The sequence below is a fragment of the Psittacula echo genome, assembly GCF_963264785.1.
Source record: "Psittacula echo genome assembly, chromosome: 6".
NCBI lineage: Eukaryota > Metazoa > Chordata > Aves > Psittaciformes > Psittacidae > Psittacula > Psittacula echo.
In genome coordinates this window covers 42,261,316-42,281,860 of record NC_137743.1, presented here as the reverse complement: position 1 = coordinate 42,281,860, position 20,545 = coordinate 42,261,316, and the positions used below count along the sequence as shown (strand labels likewise).

Genomic DNA, 20,545 nt, shown 5'->3' with positions numbered 1-20,545 from the left:
CATTTCTCCATATCATGGGTTTCCTTCAAATGTGTGGGTTTCAGATTGCAGTAGTGCTGTCTTTATTTTCAAGTATAAGTAATGCAGAAGTGCCTCAGCAGCATTATTCTTCTGCTGCTTTGAATTCACTGGACTTGATTCAATCATCTTTCACCTTTGCTTCAAAATCTTCTGATTTTCCACAGTTTTTCTGATGAACTCTAAGAAGCTTTTTGGAAGAGCTTTCTTTAATCAATTTTAAACAATGCTTTCTTCCTGTTATGTCAGTTGGTGTTTGACATGAACTCTCAGAACTGTTCTGGGGCTTCTCTGAAAAGAATCTGTCAATTTCAGTCTTCTGTTTGGTCTTTTTTTTTTCTGCATCCAGAATTTATTCTTTCCCATGTTACTATCACATCTGGAATATTGTGTCCAGTTCTGGGCCCCTCAGTTCAAGAAGGACAGGGACCTGCTGGAGAAAGTCCAGTGCAGGGCAACTAAGATGATTAAGGGAGTGGAGCATCTCCCTTATGAGGAAAGGCTGAGGGAGCTGCGTCTCTATAGTTTGGAGAAGAGGAGACTGAGGGGTGACCTTATTAGTGTATATAAATATATAAAGGGGGAGTGTCACGAGGATGGAGCCAGGCTCTTCTCAGTGGCAAACAATGATAGGACAAGGGGTAATGGGTACAAACTGGAACACAAGAGGTTCCACTTAAACTTGAGAAGAAACTTCTTCTCAATGAGGGTGATGGAACACTGGAACAGGCTGCCTAGGGGGGTTGTGGAGTCTGCTTCTCTGGAGACATTCAAAACCTGCCTGGACACATTCCTGTGTAACCTCATCTAGGTGTTCCTGCTCTGGCAGGGGGATTGGACTAGATGATCTTTTGAGGTCCCTTCCAATCTCTAGCATACTGTGATACTGTGATCATCCCCATCCATGTAAAAACTCAGTCTAGTTTTTAAGCATCCAAGTCCCAAACAGTTTTGCATAGGAGTATCTGGACTACTTGCCATTTACTTAACAGATGTGTGTTCTTTTCACATACCTACAGACCTTGACAAGACCCTCAGCACCAAGCCCATCATCTGTGGGAAGTGCATAGTGGTAGAACAATGGATGCAGAGGAATGGGTTTATTTCTTCTCATTTTGCCAGTGTTTCTTGTGGTAAATCTTCATGCCACTGTGTCCAGACTGTCTTGAACTCTTTATGAGTTTTTTTACAAGATCCTCAACTGGATTTCAGGGACAGGGAAAGGGAAGAGGATTAAAAAAACACCCCAAAACAAACCACCTGTGTTTGTAAGATAGAAAAAGCAACATTAAAACCCCAGATTGGAAAAAGGAATCATTGTGTAAAAGCCTATAGGGATGCCCTTTTTTTAAACAAATAACTCTGTTTGGTTTTCTTTTTTGTTGTGTTTTTTTTTGTTTGTTTGTTTGTTTTTAATTTATTTTGTTTTTTGGGGGGTTGGTGTTGGTTTTGGGTTTTTTGGGGGTGTTTTGTCCCTCTTGAGGACAGTGAACCAACATTCTTTGATAAGTGTAATATATGCGGTTGGAAACTGAATTCTGAGTTGCCAGGATTGTTTCTGCTAGGCTTGATGGTTTGTGATAGGTTGCATCTTATTCCTTCTCTATCACATCTAGATGTGATTCTTGATACTAATCACCATTTTTGTAAAGGCACCTGTCTCATACAATCAAGTCTTCTTTCTTTGTGCTTTCTGTATCACAGTTATTGTCAGAAGGCTCACCTGAGATGATTCAGTTTTTGGGTTTTTTTTTTTAACTAGGTAATCATAATCTCAGCATCTCCTTTTCCAGTATGTGTCTTCTCCTTGGCATTTTTTTTTTTTTTTTTTTGTAGTTTGATCAGTATAAAAAGGGATAAAATGAAATATAGCTACTTGAAGGATTAGGCACTATCTGTTTCTTTAAAAGACTTGCAGTAATGCAGAACAAGGTTTTTCACTGTGACGGTAATCTTTTTAAGATGCCAGTATTATGGCATGCTCCTTGTAAGTTGGTTTCTTTCCAATAAGGCCATCTCAACTGTAAATGATGATGGTATATGAAAAGCAGTGTTACATAAGGGGACAAATTTACACCCCACGTTTGGGCAGGTGGTTGTAATGTTGATTTGGGAAGCTTTTATTTTTTGAGATGCAGGCTGAAGTTAAAGTTGCTTAATATTTGTGTGCAAAAATTATAAGGAAGGCATGAGAATTAAGTCAAAAGTTGAATTTTTTTGTGTGGATTAAGCCACACATCTGATTATCTGATGGGCCACCCACTCTTCTTATAAGCCAGTAGACTTTATAATTTTCTCAACAGTTGCAGATATCACTTTAGTGTATACGTGAAAGTGAGAAAGATGAAACAGTTTTCTGAGTGAAAGTTTTCTTCTCTCAATGAGCCATATGTCTAAGTAGCAGCAGGAAAAGTATGCTACCCCTTGAAATACCTGGACAGATTTAAGTTACTCTCTTACTGGCTTCCGCCTCTACACTTGTTTTCATACAGACTGCTGCCTTCTTATACTTATGGTGCTATTAAAAGAGAGCATCTTTGATTCATCTACATCCTTGCAATTTGTCATGCAGGCTTCCTTTAGTGCTTGACAGCATTATGTCTCTTGTTTTTGCTTTCAGCAAAAGTAGCCTTTTTCTCCTCATTTATTTTAGATATATGAAAGATGTGTTTGCTGGTTGTTGCACTTCCACCTGCCAGCTTTATTATTGAATTGTCTTCAAGATAATTTTAGTTTAACTTGTCTCCAAAATTGTCTTGCAGCAGTCAATCCAATCATTGACTAGTGGCTTTGTTGGGGACTTAATTCCTGTATATAGACAGGAATTTCTAGTCCAGATGAAGCGGATTTGATGGTTTGAAGTTGTCCTCATAAAAAGGAAATTTTTGTCTAGAAAACTTAACTCGGTGGAAGCCTGAGTAGTAGTTATGCTCAGCCATACTAAGGCTCTTTGCACCAGACCTGAAAATGTTACTTGCTTCAAATTCACCAGAAGGCCTGAGAATTATTTTTTTTAATTAAAAACAACAGCAACAAAAAATTGGTTGCTAAAATAGCTAAAAATCTGTTTGTATTAGAAAAATAACATAAATCTTTCTAAATTCTCCAGTGGATTAGCCACTGCATATAAAACAAGCAACCAACCAAAAAAATACCCAAACCACAAAAAAACCCCCCCCAAAATAACAAACCACACACAAAAAAAAGCCCCAGGCCAACTGTTTTCAAGCAAACGAAGTCCCCTTGATGATTTCTTGCTACCAGTCTTTTTAAAAAGTGCTGCTACCAATGGAGCAGTGACAGCTTCATTTAAATCTGTGCTGTTGAGTACTGGCTTTGTATGTCGGTATTTAGAAGGCTGGTAACGTTTGTCTGTATGTCCAGAAGCCAATACTTCTACAGCACTTGCCATACTTGTAGCCACTTGCTGTATGGAATATTGTTTTGTAGGATGGGAAGAGAGAGAAGTAAGACAAGGAAAAATTACGTACTGGTAATTGTGTTTGTCGTTACTGTTCTACTTTTCCCATCCTACCTTCTTCCAATCATCTCTTCCAAAAATCTGTCTTTTCTACACATTTATGAATCTCTTCTGAGACAGTTGCATTTTTGATCTGCATTACAAGTGACTGGTTAGGGCTGGCTATTTACTTACACCTCCTGTGGTTCAGCATGTTTGCCTGCTAGCTCCCCGATAGGTGGAACTATAATTTTTGCTGTGTGGAATCTTGTCTTATAGGGGTTTTATAGAAGAAGAAGGTCTACTACAACCATAATTACTGGTATGTAAGTTTCCCTTTTCTTTTATAAAAGGAAAAATGAGAGTTTGAGTTATCTCCTAGTAGTTTAGGTAGCTCAGATTTCTCACAGAAGAAAGTATGTCCTAGAAAAAGAGGTCAGCCAAGGGACTAAAGTCAAATAATAATACTAAATTAAAAATGCGTAAGACTATGAAAAGGAAAATAAATAGTTTAAACCAACCTTGCTGTTGCTATGCAAATGTAAACAATTTCATTTTTCCAGTTGACGATTTTTGCCTTTCTCCCTTTCACCACCCCAGACACAGATATTTTATGATCAAATTCTTAAATGCATTAAACCAAAGATAAAGAAGTTGAAATGGTTCTTCCTTCTAATTGTCTTTCTGACTCTTCAGAATCCCTCTCCTGTTTCATTTCTTCTAAACAGTTGTGCAGTAAAATTCACCTTGGAGAAACAGAAATTATACTCAGAACTGAGTAAAAAGTTTAAGGGGTTTCATTTCGTGAATTTTTCTTACTGACTAATGGCAATAAATACTGAGAAAATATGATGTCATATTAGAACAGAAGAGCTAATTTGAATCTAAAATGTATGATTTACTTTCAGTCATGTAGGAAGAAAGGTATGTTTATGCTAGAGACATACTCCATAATTTCACCCCTTGTCTTGTGTTTCAAGGCTTAGAATCATTCATGCAAAAAAAACTGGCAAAAGAGATGCTACAGGAGGTGGAGACATAGGAGAGGAGCAGCACTCTTTGGAAACACCAGCACCAGGCCGTAAACGCAGACGAAAGGGAGGGGACAGTGATTATGATGATGATGATGATGACGACAGTGATGATCAGGCAGATGAGGATGATGAGGATGAAGAGGACAAAGAAGATAAAAAAGGAAAGAAGGCAGAAGTTTGTGAGGATGAGGTGGGGGATTTTAAATATAGTGAAACTTAACTAGTAAATGAAAACTTGGCTTCCTTCTGTTTCTCTGCAGTATGGCACTGCTTCCCCAAAAATCTCACAATAAAAAGGAAGAATAACTTATCTCTAGTATTTTTGGATTTGTGGAATAAGTTTATTTTCCGGATTATTTTTTTTCCACCTTTTTGGGGGAGCTATTATAGTATGGGTCGTGGTGGTTTTGTTGTGGTGGGGTTTTTTTTCCTGCTTACTTGTCTTAATTTTTTTGAAGTTCTAAAGGATTGTACCAGATCCAGAGAGCTACACTTTTGTTAGCAAATAAACATAACTGTTGTTTTCTCTTAGGAGAATAAACGTCTATTATTATTAGACTAGTTAACAAAGTATGAAAGAAGTGTAAAGTTATCTATTATAAAGCTTACCTTTGACCTTCCTGTGTCGGTTTTTTTCCATGACTTATATAGAGTAGTCACTGCCGAACTGCATTTGATCACAAGATGATAAATTTTACTAGTCAGTATCGGATAAGATACAGGAAGGATCACTGAAACTTCTTTAGTTTGTTAAGCTAAATTGTATCTACAATAGTAAGAAATTTATTTATTTTTTTTCTTTTAATATAGAAGTGTTACAGGCCTGTAAGATGCACTGTAGAATTCTCTACTGAATGAAACCTGATAAAGGAGTCAAGCAATACTGAGCACTAGATTTTAGTGCACTGAGTGTTGGATTATTTGTTAGAAAATAATCCATTTATACAGGGTTATTGAAGTTCAGAGTAACATTTTATGGGTGTGGCGGATGTGGCTGCTTGAGCAATGCATCTATACAATATGGTATGTGAACTCCAGTCTTCAGAAACACTCTTCATTAGACACAACTAATTTCTAGGGTAGGAACAGCCCTTTGTGCTGTCTTTCTGGATTTATTTTACATACTGTAATGTGTATGAATTTAAGAGAATACCTTAGAGGCAGAACACAAAGCTCTTAAAAAAAATCATATTTCAAAATTAAAAATAAGTAATTTTTTGGTTCCATTTAGTACAGTCTCCTGTTTTGGTGCACTGGGCATTTTGTAGACGAAAGTCCTGGAACTCCAGTGGAAACAGAAGTTCATTGCATTCATGCTGTATGTGTATGTTATTTCAGAAGACTTCACTCTGGTATACTCTTACAGAGCCAAAAAATACAACACCAGTATCTTCTGGTGCAAGCGACTGGTAGCTCCTAGGATTTTGGTTTTATTCTTTTGGAAGCTTAATGTTACCCTCAAAGACTTTCTTGAGCTAAATTAAAACTCTCTTTATGGAAATGACTGTAATTTTTAAACTGTGTCCAGAAGGAGGACACTAGACTTAATCATGGGTGCATTTCTCTTCAGAGATTAGCAAGATTAATACTGGAACTTCTATAGGAGACTTGTAATTTAAAATGGCTTTACAGTTTCTTGTAGACATTGGAATAAAATGAACAAAGACTAATAAGGTTTTAACAGATTCTGTTATTTCATGCATGAAAACCATGTACAAATTAATTTGAATATCCAAAAAGCTTCCTAGAAACTAAAGATCTGATATGATAGTCCTAAGTGTTCATGCAGAAACTGAATTATTTCTTCCAGAAAAAGAATGTTTTCAAGTGAACATTTGGCCACAAGCTTTCTCCTTTGTATGCATCTGGGATGGTTTGGAAAGATTCAGTATATATGTTTTTCCAGTTATGTTGTTCCTAGTCAAATATATTGAAGAAGTACAAAATTTGAAGTTTTTTACCCTTAGAATTTACCTCTCATTTTCTGTTACATCTTTTAAGTGTAATAGTAGTAAGACATGGCAGTGTGATTTTATCCTGAAATAAATTTGGCATGATAATATATTTGGTGCTTACAGGATGATGGGGACCAGACAGCAAGTGTTGAAGAACTAGAGAAGCAGATTGAAAAACTGGCAAAGGTGAGGGCCATTTGTCTTTACACTATGGCTTTGATCACTGGGTATCGTCAGTTAGAATGTTATCAGTAATTTTCAGTGCTCCAACTTAATTGAAATAAGGGTCAGCTTTTGTTTCATGAACATACGAATAATGCTACTGAATTATGAATTTAGTCTAGTGGCACTAAGTTGTTATGACCCGAAAGACAATTAGAAAGTTCTTGATAATGTATTTGCACAACTCAGAATAAAAAGTAATATAGTTTTTATCTAGACCTAATTGATGTACTTTTGTTTGTTGATCTTAGAAAGTGATTTTTGTAATGATTTTGTGTGATGTTTTGATTTGGTGAATTTTTTGCACTAGAAGCAATGACTTATGTGTTATACAAATGATTGCAGTTCTCATTCCCTCCTACAGTTGGCTAACTTCTGCAACCATGTTCCAAGCCGACACAGAGAGCTAACTTTGCTTCAGATTTTGAAAGAAGAAACAGTGCAATAGGAAGATAAATGTAAATGAGAGAGAAAGAGAATGTAGTAGATGGGGTACTCATGGCCCATGCTTTTACTCTTGTTACTAGAAAATTTGTCACTTAAGGCTTTGTTTCCTGTTTTTTTTTCACATTGCAAATTGCAATAAATTAACAATTCAGATTTGGACCTGACTTCCAGCAGTGTCAATTTAGCAGAGCAAGAATTGAGTAAACAAACTGAAATTCTTGTTGGCCCCCTTCAGAGAACTGTTTGTGTTTGAATACAGAATTTATTTTCAGACATTATTGTTCTCACTCTTTGATGAACCAGTTAAAATATCTCACTAGTTTCCCATCAGAAGCTGCAGTGTCAGCTGTCTTCAGTGCTCTGTGTACCATTTGCTGTTATTGTATAATTGAGAGGATTTCAGTGGTTCTTATGCAGTGAAATCTTTGATCCTTTTATTCTTTGAGAGTCAGTGTTAATAAGATAGCCTACATTGCAAAATACATTTTTAAAGGAAGACTGATAAACTTAAGCTGAACCAGGAAGTGATTGAACTGATGTTTGGTTTGGTTTTGGTTTTTAAGGGAGCTTTATAAGTAAAATCAAGGCAGCAATTAGAGTAGAATTTCACATAACACAGAGAGAAAATATTTCTTATGAGAGCTTCATCATATGACTCTTGAACTTCTGTTCAGTCTGGCAGCCAGGACATGTTTTCTGTTATACCAATTTCCCTCTTCCCCCCATTGAATTATAATACTTTACCTTTTTCAAAACAGCAACAAAGCCAGTACAGAAAGAAGTTATTTGAAGCTTCGCACTCTTTGCGTTCAATGATGTTTGGTCAAGATCGTTACAGGCGCCGATACTGGATTCTGCCCCAGTGTGGTGGTATTTTTGTAGAAGGCATGGAAAGTGGTGAAGGTAAGAAACATAGAGGGATAATATCACACCAAGGCATACTTTGCCAGGGTGTCCTGTGCATCTGTGTAGGCTGTAATTTTGTGCAGCAAGGTCTTTAGGCTTCACCTTCAACCAGAGGCTAAACAGGCTGCTGTTAGTAGATGTGTCTATTCATATGGTGTTCTCTGCTCTTTCTGATAATGAAACATCAGCTAATACCTTTCAAATTGAAGATTAATATTTTGGAAGTTTTCAGCTGTTACAGTTCTGTATGTTATGATTTTTAATTTTTTAAACATGCGATTTTTTTTTTTGGCTCTTTCTAAACTATTTACATTTCCCCATGGTGGTGAACTCTGCATATGAAAACTAGGATGACCATAGAATGCAAAAACCCCCAAACCTTTTCATCCTCAATTTTGGTATTTTCTGCAAATATACAGGCTATTGTGTGCTTAAAGATTTGATACATGTCTGGAAAAAAATACGAAAATTATTTTCACTCATTGGAGTACTGTGTTTTCTAATGAAAAGTATGGTTTAATCTCTTTATTTTACCAAGTGATCTTTCCTCCAGTCCAGCAAATACTGAAAGTCTGTTGTTTTTTGGTTTGTTTTTTTTTTGTTGTTGTTGTTTTTTCTAAAATTAATATGTAATTTTGTGGTTGTGACAGTTGTATACTAACTGTGATTGAACTTTTTCCACACACTTTAAATTGGATAGATGCATAAAATATGTATTAATCTGACCTTTTAGTAGGTATTAGCATTTTTAAACATAAGCATTCATTTGGTCACAGAAAAATCCTTTCTAATTCTGATATTGATGAGGCAAAGCTCCATTACTCTCACAATTTCACCGGAATAACAAAATAAGTAAAATCTGATACACATCAGAATAGCGTAGTCTCATGAGAATTGCATATTCTACAGAGCTATTTAATTAAAATAACTGTAACATTACAGAATGGAATGAAATCTGAGCCCTATTTTTGCCCCTCCAAAGTAAGCCATAGAACTTTGCCTAGATCTAACCTTGATTTTCAAGTTACCTTGCAAAAATGGGAAACATAAAAATTAATTTGTCTTTTGTTCTGCATTATTTTATGCTGTATGTTACGAACTGTTCTGCTATCATGAATAGCTGGTTACAGAAGGTAAATTGTTATATGTTGTGCTGCTTGCATTCCTTTTTTTCACTGTATTTTATTTATTATATTTCAAGCAGATGAATCCCCAAATGCTTCAGAAGTTGTACACAAAGAAAAATCTTTGAAATACAACTCTGTCTTAAGACAGTAAAAACAAACAAAAGAACACACAAAAGTTTTAGCCAAAAACTATTGTACAAACCCATATTTTTTAATGTATTGTCTTAATGAAAGTTTAGTTTCCCTGAATAACAAAATGGACATACTCTTAAGTTCTCAACTAACTCCCTCTTCCTCTCAGCTCTTAGTTTGCCTGTCTACAGTTTATCCACTCCTAAATTCTTTATCTAAACATTGGAATTGTGATATAAAATGTTGGATGATCTGTCCATTTAAAAAAAATAATTCTCCTTCCCTCGTCTTGTAGTCATTTTGGTCCTTGCGCTGATACTCAAATTGTTTCTATCTTGACATATGCCACAGTTGTGGACACGTTCTGAAGTTTTAATGGAAGCTGATCCAGGCTGCCCAGAGGGACCTTGACAGGCTTGAGAGGTGGGCTAGTGTGAACCTCATGGAAGTTCAGCAAGGCCAAGTGCAAGGTCCTACACTTGTGTCAGGGTGATCCCGAGCACAAATACAGGCTGGGCAGAGAACGGATTCAGAGCAGCCCTGAGGAGAAGGACTTGGGGTTTTGGTTGATGACCTGGCAGTGTCTGTGCTTGCAGCCAGAAAACCACCCATGTCATGGGCTGCATCACCAACAGCATGGCCAGTAGGTTAAGGGAGGTGACCAAAAAAAAGGAAATAATTGATCTAGCATGTGTTGAGCCAAAAATGAAAAGATTCTTTAATGATTGTAATAAAAATGGTCTAAATTAGTTGATCTGTTACATTTCATCTGTGTTTCTTGGACATTTTTAGGCCTAGAAGAAATTGCAAAGGAAAAAGAGAAGTTAAAAAAGGAGGAAAGCCTGCATATCAAGGAAGAAGAATTTGAGGCAGAAGAAAAATTACACTGCTTGAATACAACTCACTGTGAGCAAAAGGAAGATCTGAAAGAGAAGGACAACACTAATTTGTTTTTACAGAAGCCTGGGTCTTTTTCAAAACTAAGCAAACTGTTAGAGGTAGCAAAAATGCCACCTGAATCTGACATTATGTCCCCTAAACCTAATGGCAGTGCAGCAAATGGCTGCATGTTACCTTATCCAGGTAGCTCAAAGAACTCTCTCTGCAGTCTTCAGCCTACTATATCACAAAGCACCATTGAGAAGTCTGATTCTAATAATCTTTTCAGTCCTAATGCAAGTGGGACAGGAAAGTTTTATGGTTCTCCACTAATTCCAAATGATCAGTTGTTAAAGACTCTTACTGAAAAGAGTAGACAGTGGTTCAGTCTTTTACCAAGAACACCCTGTGATGATATGTCTGTTACCCATGTAGATACACCAGCTACTACAACTTCAGTTACTCCTCAATCACATCCACCATCAAAGTCACCTTCACCTGTTCCATCCCCTCTTCTGGGCTCAACTTCTGCACAGAGTCCAATGGGATTAAGTCCTTTTGCATTGTCACCACTGCAGGTAAGGAAATAAATACATTTTTGAACAGTCTGAATTTGCTATGCTTATTTGGGCAGAATTTCTGTTTAGACAAATCACTTCACAGAAGTGCTATAATTTTATTTTAATTTCTTTTTTTCTTCTAATACCTAATTCCATGTTAAAGAAGTTTTACAATATTGTATGTTTTTTGATTAAAAAAAGATTACGATAGGTAAAATTAGGTGAGCCAATGTATGATATTTTGTATTTGTGGTTCAGTAATCTAATTTTGCTTTTAGGAGGTTGGCAACTGGTATTAAATCAAAAGCAATCTAGTTTTCAGAAATGTGACACACCACACCCTCCCTTTAAAAGCTGTTATTTTTTAATCGTTAACAGGACCATAATAAGTATTATACATTAGCATTACATTAGTTTTTATTAAACTAATCAAAGTACTGTGTAACGGCTTCCTTTATGTTTTTATTATTGTTAAACGTAAAGCATCCTAATCACAATTCAGCTTTCTTGGTAATGATAATGGTAGTTGTGATTGTGGTAACATATTCTATATAGCAGGTGAAGACTGGACTACCTATGATGGGACTTCAGTTTTGTGGATGGCCTACAGGAGTTCTTACTTCAAATGTTCCATTTCCATCTCCTTTACCTGCTCTTGGATCAGGGTTGGGATTATCAGAAGTGAATGGTAACTCATTCTTGGCATCTAGTGTTCCTGCAAGTAAAAGTGAATCACCAGCACTACAGACTGAAAAAATAGCTTCTGCCCCTTCTATGACAACTGAAGTAGCCAAGCCAGTAGATTATCCTAACCCAAAACCTATACCAGAAGGTAAGTACACAACAGTGAGATGGAATTACATGAAGGGTAGTCTCTACAGTGCCACTACAATGTTACAATTCAGTTTATTTTTTTTTAAATAATTTGCCTGTTGAATTTGGCTGGGTGATTTCTCTAATCTGATTGTGTGTGATCACATAAAAAATGCCTCCAATGTATATGCTTGTCTTGATTTAGAAATGCAGTATGGGTGGTGGAGGATTACTGATCCAGAGGACCTAAAGTCTTTGCTTAAAGTGCTGCATCTCAGGGGAATAAGAGAAAAGGCCTTACAAAAGCAAATACAGAAACACATGGATTATATCACTCTGGCCTGCATCAAAAATAAGGATGGTATGTAACTCATATTTATGTTACACATGTTGGGGCACAAGACGACTGGCATGGAGCTCTTAGAGTAGCGGCTGGAGAGAAAAGATAAAGGTCTCATTGTCTGTAGCTGCTTTTCTACCAGCCTTGTTCCGGAAGGTTACGGAACTGGAGAAATCCTGTTTAATATAAATCACGTTAGTGGCAGAAGCATCATTAACTTCTTTAAGCTCTTTCCATCTCTGTAAGTGCAGCTTCTCCTTCCCCTTCTTGCCTTTAAATTTTGAGTTTGAAAACTTGCAGAATTTGTTATCCCTATTTGGTATCTTAAGAGTAGTACACTTTTACAACAGTTCTTCAACGTTTGACTGGAGTGACAGGAAAATCAGTTTGAATTTACTCTGAGAAGTTATAATGCTAATAAAAATAATGTGATTCTCAAATACAGTTGCAATTATTGATATCAATGAAAATGAAGATAACCAGGTAACTCGAGATGTTGTGGAAAACTGGTCAGTAGAAGAACAAGCAATGGAGATGGATCTTGCTATTCTTCAGCAGGTGGAAGATCTAGAGAGGAGAGTTGCATCAGCTAGTTTACAAGTTAAGGTAAAACCAACTTTTAGTAAAATGTCTCTTTAAGTGGTAAGAATATAAAGTAGATAGTAGCAGTCCTTTTGCTGTTGGTAAGTGTCTTCTTATTCCATCTCTACTTGTCTGCAAATAAACCAAATACACTGCAGCAGTATCATGGATATTTGTGTTTGAAACATTTTTACTGCGCTTAAATCTTCAGCTGAAGATGCTCAGAATGGCAGTTCCTGGAGAGTTCTTGTACAGTGTGCAGTTCCCTGCACATTTTGTTAACCTGTGAATGTAATAAAATTTTATTGCATGTAGACTGCTTAATTATAGTGCTTAATGATAGGTTTGCCACACTTCTGCCTGTCTTGCATGATTGTTGCTGTTAATGCTTTCAGAAAAGCCTTCAAGTACATCATAATACTTTGCTTGAATACTGTAAAGTCATGGAAAACATGGGATGGTTGTGAGTGTGAAAAAGTTAGGAATTCATTGGCTGTCATTATGATTTGGAATTTTTTGGTGGTATAAGGATATCAAATTGCATATATTTATGCATAGTACAGATGTAGTAGTATCTGGGATCTAGTGTGTTCCAGGGGTGGATGTTATTTCTGTGACCAGTTAATACTTTTTCTTGAGCCAGTTGGACAGATAAACCTATTCTCATGTTTTCGGCCAGTAGAACAGGATACTTCAAAAGGAGATAAAAATGCAGACTGTTGCAGAAAGGTCCCTTCAGAAAGTCTGGTAATGTTTGTGTTTTTTGATTAATTATTTTAGTTCTCTGGATATTTTGGAAACTGTCTCTACAGATGGATTACAAGTAACCAAGATCTACTGGAAACAGCGCTTCAGTTACTTAGTTTGATTCCATAAACCAGTTCCTCTGTTTACACACTAAGTTAACAGCAACCAATAAATGCACAAACCTTTCTATTAACATAGGGTTGGCTGTGTCCTGAACCTGCATCAGAGAGAGACGACTTGGTATATCGTGAACATAAGTCAATTACTAGATTGCACAAGAAGCACGATGGAGATTGTGCTGGAGGCGGAGAAGGCAGTACAAGCTCTCTAGAGCGGAAGAGTGACAACCCTCTAGATATAGCTGTAACCAGGCTTGCTGACTTGGAGCGGAACATAGAGCGAAGGTATCTGAAGAGCCCCTTAAGTACCACCATTCAGATCAAACTGGATAATGTGGGCACAGTTACTGTCCCTGCTCCTGCACCATCCATTAGTGGTGATGGTGACGGGTAGGTTATTGAGATTAACTTGAAAAATTATTGTGCTTCTTTGCTAATTGGAGCCTATTTTCTTATTGCCTGTTATCTATGTACTTTCTTGTATGTCTGTGATCCATATGGATCATGTTATTCTGCATGGTGCTTTGTAAAGATATTTTTTGTTATGTTTGTTGATAATCTCGCAAAGTTATCTTACATTTAACTGGTTGTCACTAAGCTTTGAGGCACGTAGCCACAGTCTGTGCACTACATGAAATTTAGTTGCTTAAACCTTATACTTATTGGCTGTGTATGTTTTGTCATTGCTTGGCTTTCAATGTGATAATGATTGTTCCACATTTAAACATAAGCAAACACAGATGTGACCTACTTAATTACTGTGTATTTCAATGCAGAACTGAAGAGGATATTGCTCCAGGGCTAAGAGTATGGAGAAGGGCATTATCAGAAGCGCGCAGTGCTGCACAGGTAGCTCTGTGCATTCAGCAGCTACAGAAATCAATAGCATGGGAAAAATCTATTATGAAAGTTGTAAGTGTTTTTAATTTAAAAAAATAATACTGTATCTTGTTTTCCCACTTAAGGCATCAAGATACCATAGTTGTTAATGCATTTCTTATTACTGTTCGTAAAACTTAATACAGTTTAACTACATTGTGCATAGAAAAATGTAAGCCTAATGGAAGAAATTGTCTCTTGCTTAGCAAGTTCAGCATCCTGGACTTTTTAAGATAAAAAGCCCTGTAACTGGTTACTTTATTTAAGATGGTAATTACTCTTTGTTGTTAATATTTAGGTAAAAAAGAGTCATATCTGCTCTATCTGATGGAATATTTCTGATCTCATCTGTGACATAAACTTTATGGAGGTTCAGCATCACATACCTCAATTAAGGACTTAATTTTTCAGAAAGTTGAGATGTTCCAAATGTGTGGCTTCTTTGCATGTGCACTTCTTGCAACTGAACATACAAACTGGGCGAATAGGCTGAAATACCTGTTTCCTAGTACACTTAACAGGTAGATCTGTGTTAACTGTATATACATAGAAGGCATGCAAAATGCATGTATCAGAATTTTCATGGACCTCTGAATCTCAAATTTTGAAAACAAAAGTACTACTACAGCAGTAGTGATTCTGAGGTGGTTAAGAATGGCCAGTGCTATGTACAGGGTGACTAAAGTGATTCTTCCATTAGTGGTCTTTTCCCTAATTTTTTAATTTTTGCCAATCCTGTAATTTCTAATTACGTCTGGACAATTAAAGGATTTTTAAATAAAAACTAGTGTAAGGCTGTATGTGTGAGTTTATATAGCTCTAAGTTGAAAGCTGTATCTTTAGAGCAAAAAGTTTATGAATTTAGTAGGAGCAACTGAAAAGGCATTTGAATGTTTCAACGTAGTATTTTGTTATCCAGAAAAAATGTACAGTGTCATGCTCAATTTGAATGAAATGTTCTATGCATTTAGTTACACATTAAATATTCGGTGAAAACACATGGAGGTCTTTAAATTCCTGAAAAAGAAGTCCAGATATAGAAGAGTATCAAAATAACACAATGTATATAAGAAAATCGGTAAGTCATAGAATCATAGAATTAGTGTGAATTCTGGGAACTGCTAGGACCATTTATTTTGCCTTTCTGAATTTGTTCATGGTGGCCTTTGGATAAGATCCTTACTGATTATTATTTGAAAATACTGTTATGAAATACAAATTATTTTTATGAAAAAGCAACTTGTATATTGCATATACAATATTCAGATGTGTTCCCAAATGCAGCCTTTAGATTAGTTCTTTACATATATTCTTTTACAAATGTGATCATTAGTAGACTGCTAAAGTGAAAATAATTTTGAGAGTGAAAAACTGAATTAAAGCAATTTTTAATGTATTATAGTACTGCCAAATTTGTCGAAAGGGAGATAATGAGGAACTGCTGCTCCTTTGTGATGGTTGTGATAAAGGCTGTCACACCTATTGCCACAGACCCAAGATAACTACCATACCAGATGGTGACTGGTTCTGTCCTGCCTGCATAGCAAAGGTAATACTAACCATAAAGGTGAAGTAACCTTTGTATAGTTACAGGTAGTTATAGGTCTACCAGTGCTTTTTTCAATGAAAATTGTGTGTGTGTTTTATGTTGGGCTGCCGTTAAATAGAGATTAATAGTTTTATTCAACTTGGGTGCTAATTACAGTCAGTGCCAAATGCTTAACAAAGTTATTGATGACATTTGTGAAACAAAGGAATTGTGTTGCAGTGGTTTACAGTAGGTAGTGAAATCTGCATATTCTTAACCTGGAAAAATACAATGCAAAAATACAGGTTTAGACAACTTTAAAACCAAAGAGTATTTTGATAGAAGAATATAAAATGTTAGGTTTAAAAATTGTTCAAGCTATCTAATGTAGTCTTAGTAGCACAGGCAGAGTTTATTGCTTTTGATGATGCTGCTCTTTCTTCATGAAATTTTTTTCTATATTTTCATTCTTTGACTCTCAGTGAGTCTTTTCAGTGGCATCATGTGCTTGACTTGACATGCCGCAGAGTTCCTATTCTAATGATTAGAAGGATTACTTCAAATACTGTGCTGTGTTATGATGCTGTCAATACCCATAATCGTAATTTCATTTAAATGTACCCTTTAGTTTCATTTTACCGCCTACATGTGGTTCTCTATTAAATAATGTTCCTTTTCCCTGTTTCTTCTGTTGTGATACTCAGGTTATGTTCTGTAGTTGTCTTGTAGCCAAGCTATCTATATCTTCAATATCAAACTTTCTATATCAGTTGATTCCATCCAAGACTTTTGAAAAACTCTTTTCCAGTTTTCTGTATGTTGCAAATAATACAGCTGTGGTTATATCAGTCTTTTAGGAATAGACAAACATTTGTCTAAAACTATGCCAGCCTGGTTTGTTAGGAGATGCTTTTTTACCAGTCTGAAGATCAGGTGCCTAAAGCACACCACTACTTGCCTTTAGAGAAGAGCAAAAAGTGAATAGTCTCTGATATTAAATATTTGTTGGTTTGGTGCTTCTGTTTGTCTCTGATCTTCATTGCTGTCTATCAGTAATAACAGATTTCGTAATTTCTTGGTTATTGCTTATTTCAGTTCTCTCTATTGCAGGCAAGTGGTCAAACTCTTAAAATAAAAAAACTTCAAATCAAAGGGAAAAAAAGTAATGAACAAAAGAGAAGCAGGAAATTAGCAGGAGATACAGAGGATGAAGACACAGCAACTACAAGTGCCTCCTTAAAAAGAGGAAAAACAGAACCTAAAAAAAGAAAAATGGATGAAAATGTTTCTGTAAGCCAATTAAAGCAAGAAAACTTCACTGCTATTAAGAAACCTAAAAGAGATGACTCCAAAGACCTGGCTATATGCAGGTAAAGTAAAAAATTATAAACTTGGGTAAATGCTGTTGAAATAAGTAGTGCCTGATTCTTTTTGTTTGTGTTTTGGGGAACAGGAACTTACTCTTTGTCGTGTATCCATACAGATTGTGATAATTTGTGTGTATATATAATGGATTAATGTGTGCATGATGGGAGTAATTGCTGTATTTGGTAGTGAAGCCCAAGAGGGAATGTACCAAATGTTAGAATGTGGTCTGTGAAATTAGTAGCACTGATGGCTGACAGCATTCAAGTGATGATTATCTGCCATGTCCAAAAGGCATTGCATTTCAGAGGAAGACACAGCAATAGAAATGCATCTTCCTTTGTAGTATTGCTGGTCACTGAAAAGTGGCACATTTTAGCCTTATCATAGTTTTGGGAAGCCAGTATTTTTTACTGAGAAGTATTTTATTTCAGTATTTTACTGGAAACCCAGTAAACCCGGTTTTACTAGTTTGCAAATGGTTTACATTGAGGTTCAAAGTATTCAAGTTGCAGGGCCAATTTTTTCTTTTAGAATGTTGAGAATTTCATCTTACATAGGTTGCCTGGCGAGAACTTAATGCTATTTTAGATACTCAGTTGTCTGTCTGTTCTCAGCCTTACACAGGGCACAGAATAAAGTGCTTTCCTTTTATAAAGTGGATAGGTTCGTGAATTTATGGAACAGTGAAAAACCTCTGTAAATACGTGAATAACTTAAGATACTGATTTAAAACCTTATTTTATTCAGCGTGATTCTCTCAGAATTGGAAACTCATGAAGATGCCTGGCCTTTCTTACTCCCTGTAAACTTGAAACTTGTTCCTGGTTATAAGAAAGTTATTAAAAAGCCTATGGACTTTTCCACCATTAGAGACAAACTAAGTAGTGGACAGTAAGTAAACCTATTGTAAATTTTACTTTACATGTAAAAAAATATTTAAACATTGAAATACTCTTTTTTTCAAAATGAGTTAAACTATTTTTACCTGCCTGCTCTGGCACCTCTATGATTACTTTTACAGTCAAAGTAAAACTTCATATCTAAGTGAAATAGCATGTGAGGGGGGAGAATCTGTGGAACTTGTTGCAGAACAATAAAGCTGACAGGTTAAACGTACAAAATCAATCAGCAGAAAAAACTTCTTTTCCTCATCCTGTCTCATGGAGACAGCTCAGTGTTACTACATGTAAGCAAGAACCAACTGTGTGGGCTTTAAGCTGATGGAGACCCTGTAAATAATGTAGCTGCGGAGTTAATTGGTTGTGAGAGGCCAGGTAACATTCCAGTAATGGTGGTTAATAATTTTTTTAGTCCTAGAATTAGACTGCACAACTTTTTGAAAAAGACACTATATGCTTCTGTTCCCCTTTCCTCCTTGTTACATCCCTGTGCTCTAACAACAGCCTGCCACCACAGAAAATTCTGTCCTTAATTGTCAAGACTGACCCACTTGAGTGTCTGTCAGCTTCACACAAAGCAAGTTCTGTAGGATATTTCCTGTTAATATTTAAATTAGAATTTAAAAACTTAAAGTATAACATGTAAAGCATTCATTGAATATTTTGTGGCTGGCTGTAAATTCACTGATGTTAACGTAGTTCATTCTCATGTAGTTAGTGTTTTTTGATTCTCCATGTTCCAGAAATCATTCACCTTTTTCTTCTTTCAGGTACCCTAATCTTGAAGCATTTTCGCTAGATGTCAGGCTTGTTTTTGACAACTGTGAAACCTTTAATGAAGATGATTCTGACATAGGCAGGGCTGGCCACAACATGAGGAAGTATTTTGAAAAAAAATGGACAGAGATTTTCAAAGTGAGCTGAAGTTACCAGAACTTTTTTTTCTTTTTTTTCCCTATTGTTTTTTTGTCATTAAATGAGGACTGATGAGACCAGCAATGTGAACTGTATTTACATGAAAGTGCAAGGCACATGCATAACTAATGACTGTTTTTTTCCTTTAAAATATCACAATTGTGATACTAGTTCTAAAGGCTTCACTCCTACAGCAACCATGGCCCCTTGGTTATTGGTTTGTGTGTTTTAACAAACTAATTTAGGTAGAACAGGGAAGCACACCCAAAGAATTTCAAAGAAAGGGGTGTTATAGTGCAATAGCAATTTAAAATATATCAAAACGCACTGAATATTCAACCACCAGAGCTCTACTAGGGGAAATGGTTCTTTTCCCTTTCAATAAATATCTATTTTTCATTTTTTTACTTTGTAGTTTATTTTTTAGTGAATGTATTTAATTTTATGAATTATTTATGATTATACAGCATTCAGAATCTTCGTTTTCTGTGAAAAGGAAGAACTAGAAAAATTGCTTTAAATCTTGAAAATACAACAAGGAATGTTTTAAAATATAAAACAAAGCCAAGTAAAACTGTTTACACTGATGTGCTGTAAAAGCACTAAAAATTAAACTTTACTGTAGAGTTACAAGTACATTTATATATATGTTGCTGCATCACTTGTGTAGTTAAATTGTATTTCAAGACAGTGAAGAAGAAATGAGACATGTACATACTGTTCATTATTGTTTATATTAAGTCTTGTTTTAAATATGTATGATGTGTACATATTGTTTGCAGACATTATTGTTTATGCCTTAGGAGGACGGTAGCATTTTATTTTAGTCTTAAGGTAATTATAGCTATATGGGTTGTACAGTAATTATCCTCTACCAACACTGTGGAGTCTCCTTAATCTTGGTAGTGCCTGCCTTTAAAACAGGGTGTAGGGGATATTAGTTTTCCATTTTTCTATTTTGTTATATGATTTCAAGCCACCACGGCCTCAAATTCAAGTATAATCATTTGTATCCATGTGGAATAAAATTGTGACCAATTTCCTACGCACACAGTATTTTTTCATAGAAACATTTCCCTCCATTTGCCTTGCCACAGAAATAAGAAAAAAGACATTTGTAACCACTGTGTTTTATCTACTGTGTGTTGTGGTGGCCTGTTGGGCAGATAGATGAGATTTCTTTTTTTTTTTTTTTTGTACTAATGTAAGAGTACTTGAAGTTTTATTTAAAGAAATGTTGTGGAAAGGTAGCATTCTTTTTCTTTTCCTTTTTTAGGAGTGTTATTTTTCACTAGTATGTGTGGCACGGATACAATAAAAGACTGTTTTGCAAACCAGATTTTCTTGGCGATTTTAATACTTCAGATCCTGTATATACAGGAATTTTTTAAATAATATCTTGGAAGTCTTGCATTTAACATTCAGTTCTTATTATGATACTTCTAATTCTCCTGGCCATTTAATGGTAATTCTAAAAGAAGCAATGCCAAGCAGTCAGAGTGCAGTTCAACTGTTAGAATGCAGTTAAGCCTGTTAGAATGAGCATAAATAACATTAGCTGAGGCCTTCAGGTGTACTTGGGCTGCCTAGCATTTGACCAGTTTCTACCAGTCCT

At 35.8% G+C, this 20,545-nt stretch overlaps 1 protein-coding gene across 1 annotated transcript in view; it reads left to right on the top strand.

Annotated features, from left to right (window-relative positions):
- BAZ2B (bromodomain adjacent to zinc finger domain 2B) overlaps positions 1–20,545 on the top strand; it is a gene marked incomplete at its 5' end in the record, with an annotated part of 136,624 nt that extends 116,079 nt beyond the window's left edge. The window contains 13 exons of the mRNA XM_080621999.1: positions 4,459–4,702; positions 6,591–6,653; positions 7,895–8,039; positions 10,094–10,758; positions 11,296–11,572; positions 11,759–11,914; positions 12,339–12,499; positions 13,421–13,731; positions 14,118–14,253; positions 15,623–15,769; positions 16,859–17,118; positions 17,864–18,007; positions 18,786–20,545. Of these exons, the coding sequence (XP_080478125.1) occupies positions 4,459–4,702; positions 6,591–6,653; positions 7,895–8,039; positions 10,094–10,758; positions 11,296–11,572; positions 11,759–11,914; positions 12,339–12,499; positions 13,421–13,731; positions 14,118–14,253; positions 15,623–15,769; positions 16,859–17,118; positions 17,864–18,007; positions 18,786–18,939 (2,863 nt within the window). The 3' untranslated portion in view covers positions 18,940–20,545. The remainder of the gene's footprint in view (positions 1–4,458; positions 4,703–6,590; positions 6,654–7,894; positions 8,040–10,093; positions 10,759–11,295; positions 11,573–11,758; positions 11,915–12,338; positions 12,500–13,420; positions 13,732–14,117; positions 14,254–15,622; positions 15,770–16,858; positions 17,119–17,863; positions 18,008–18,785) is intronic.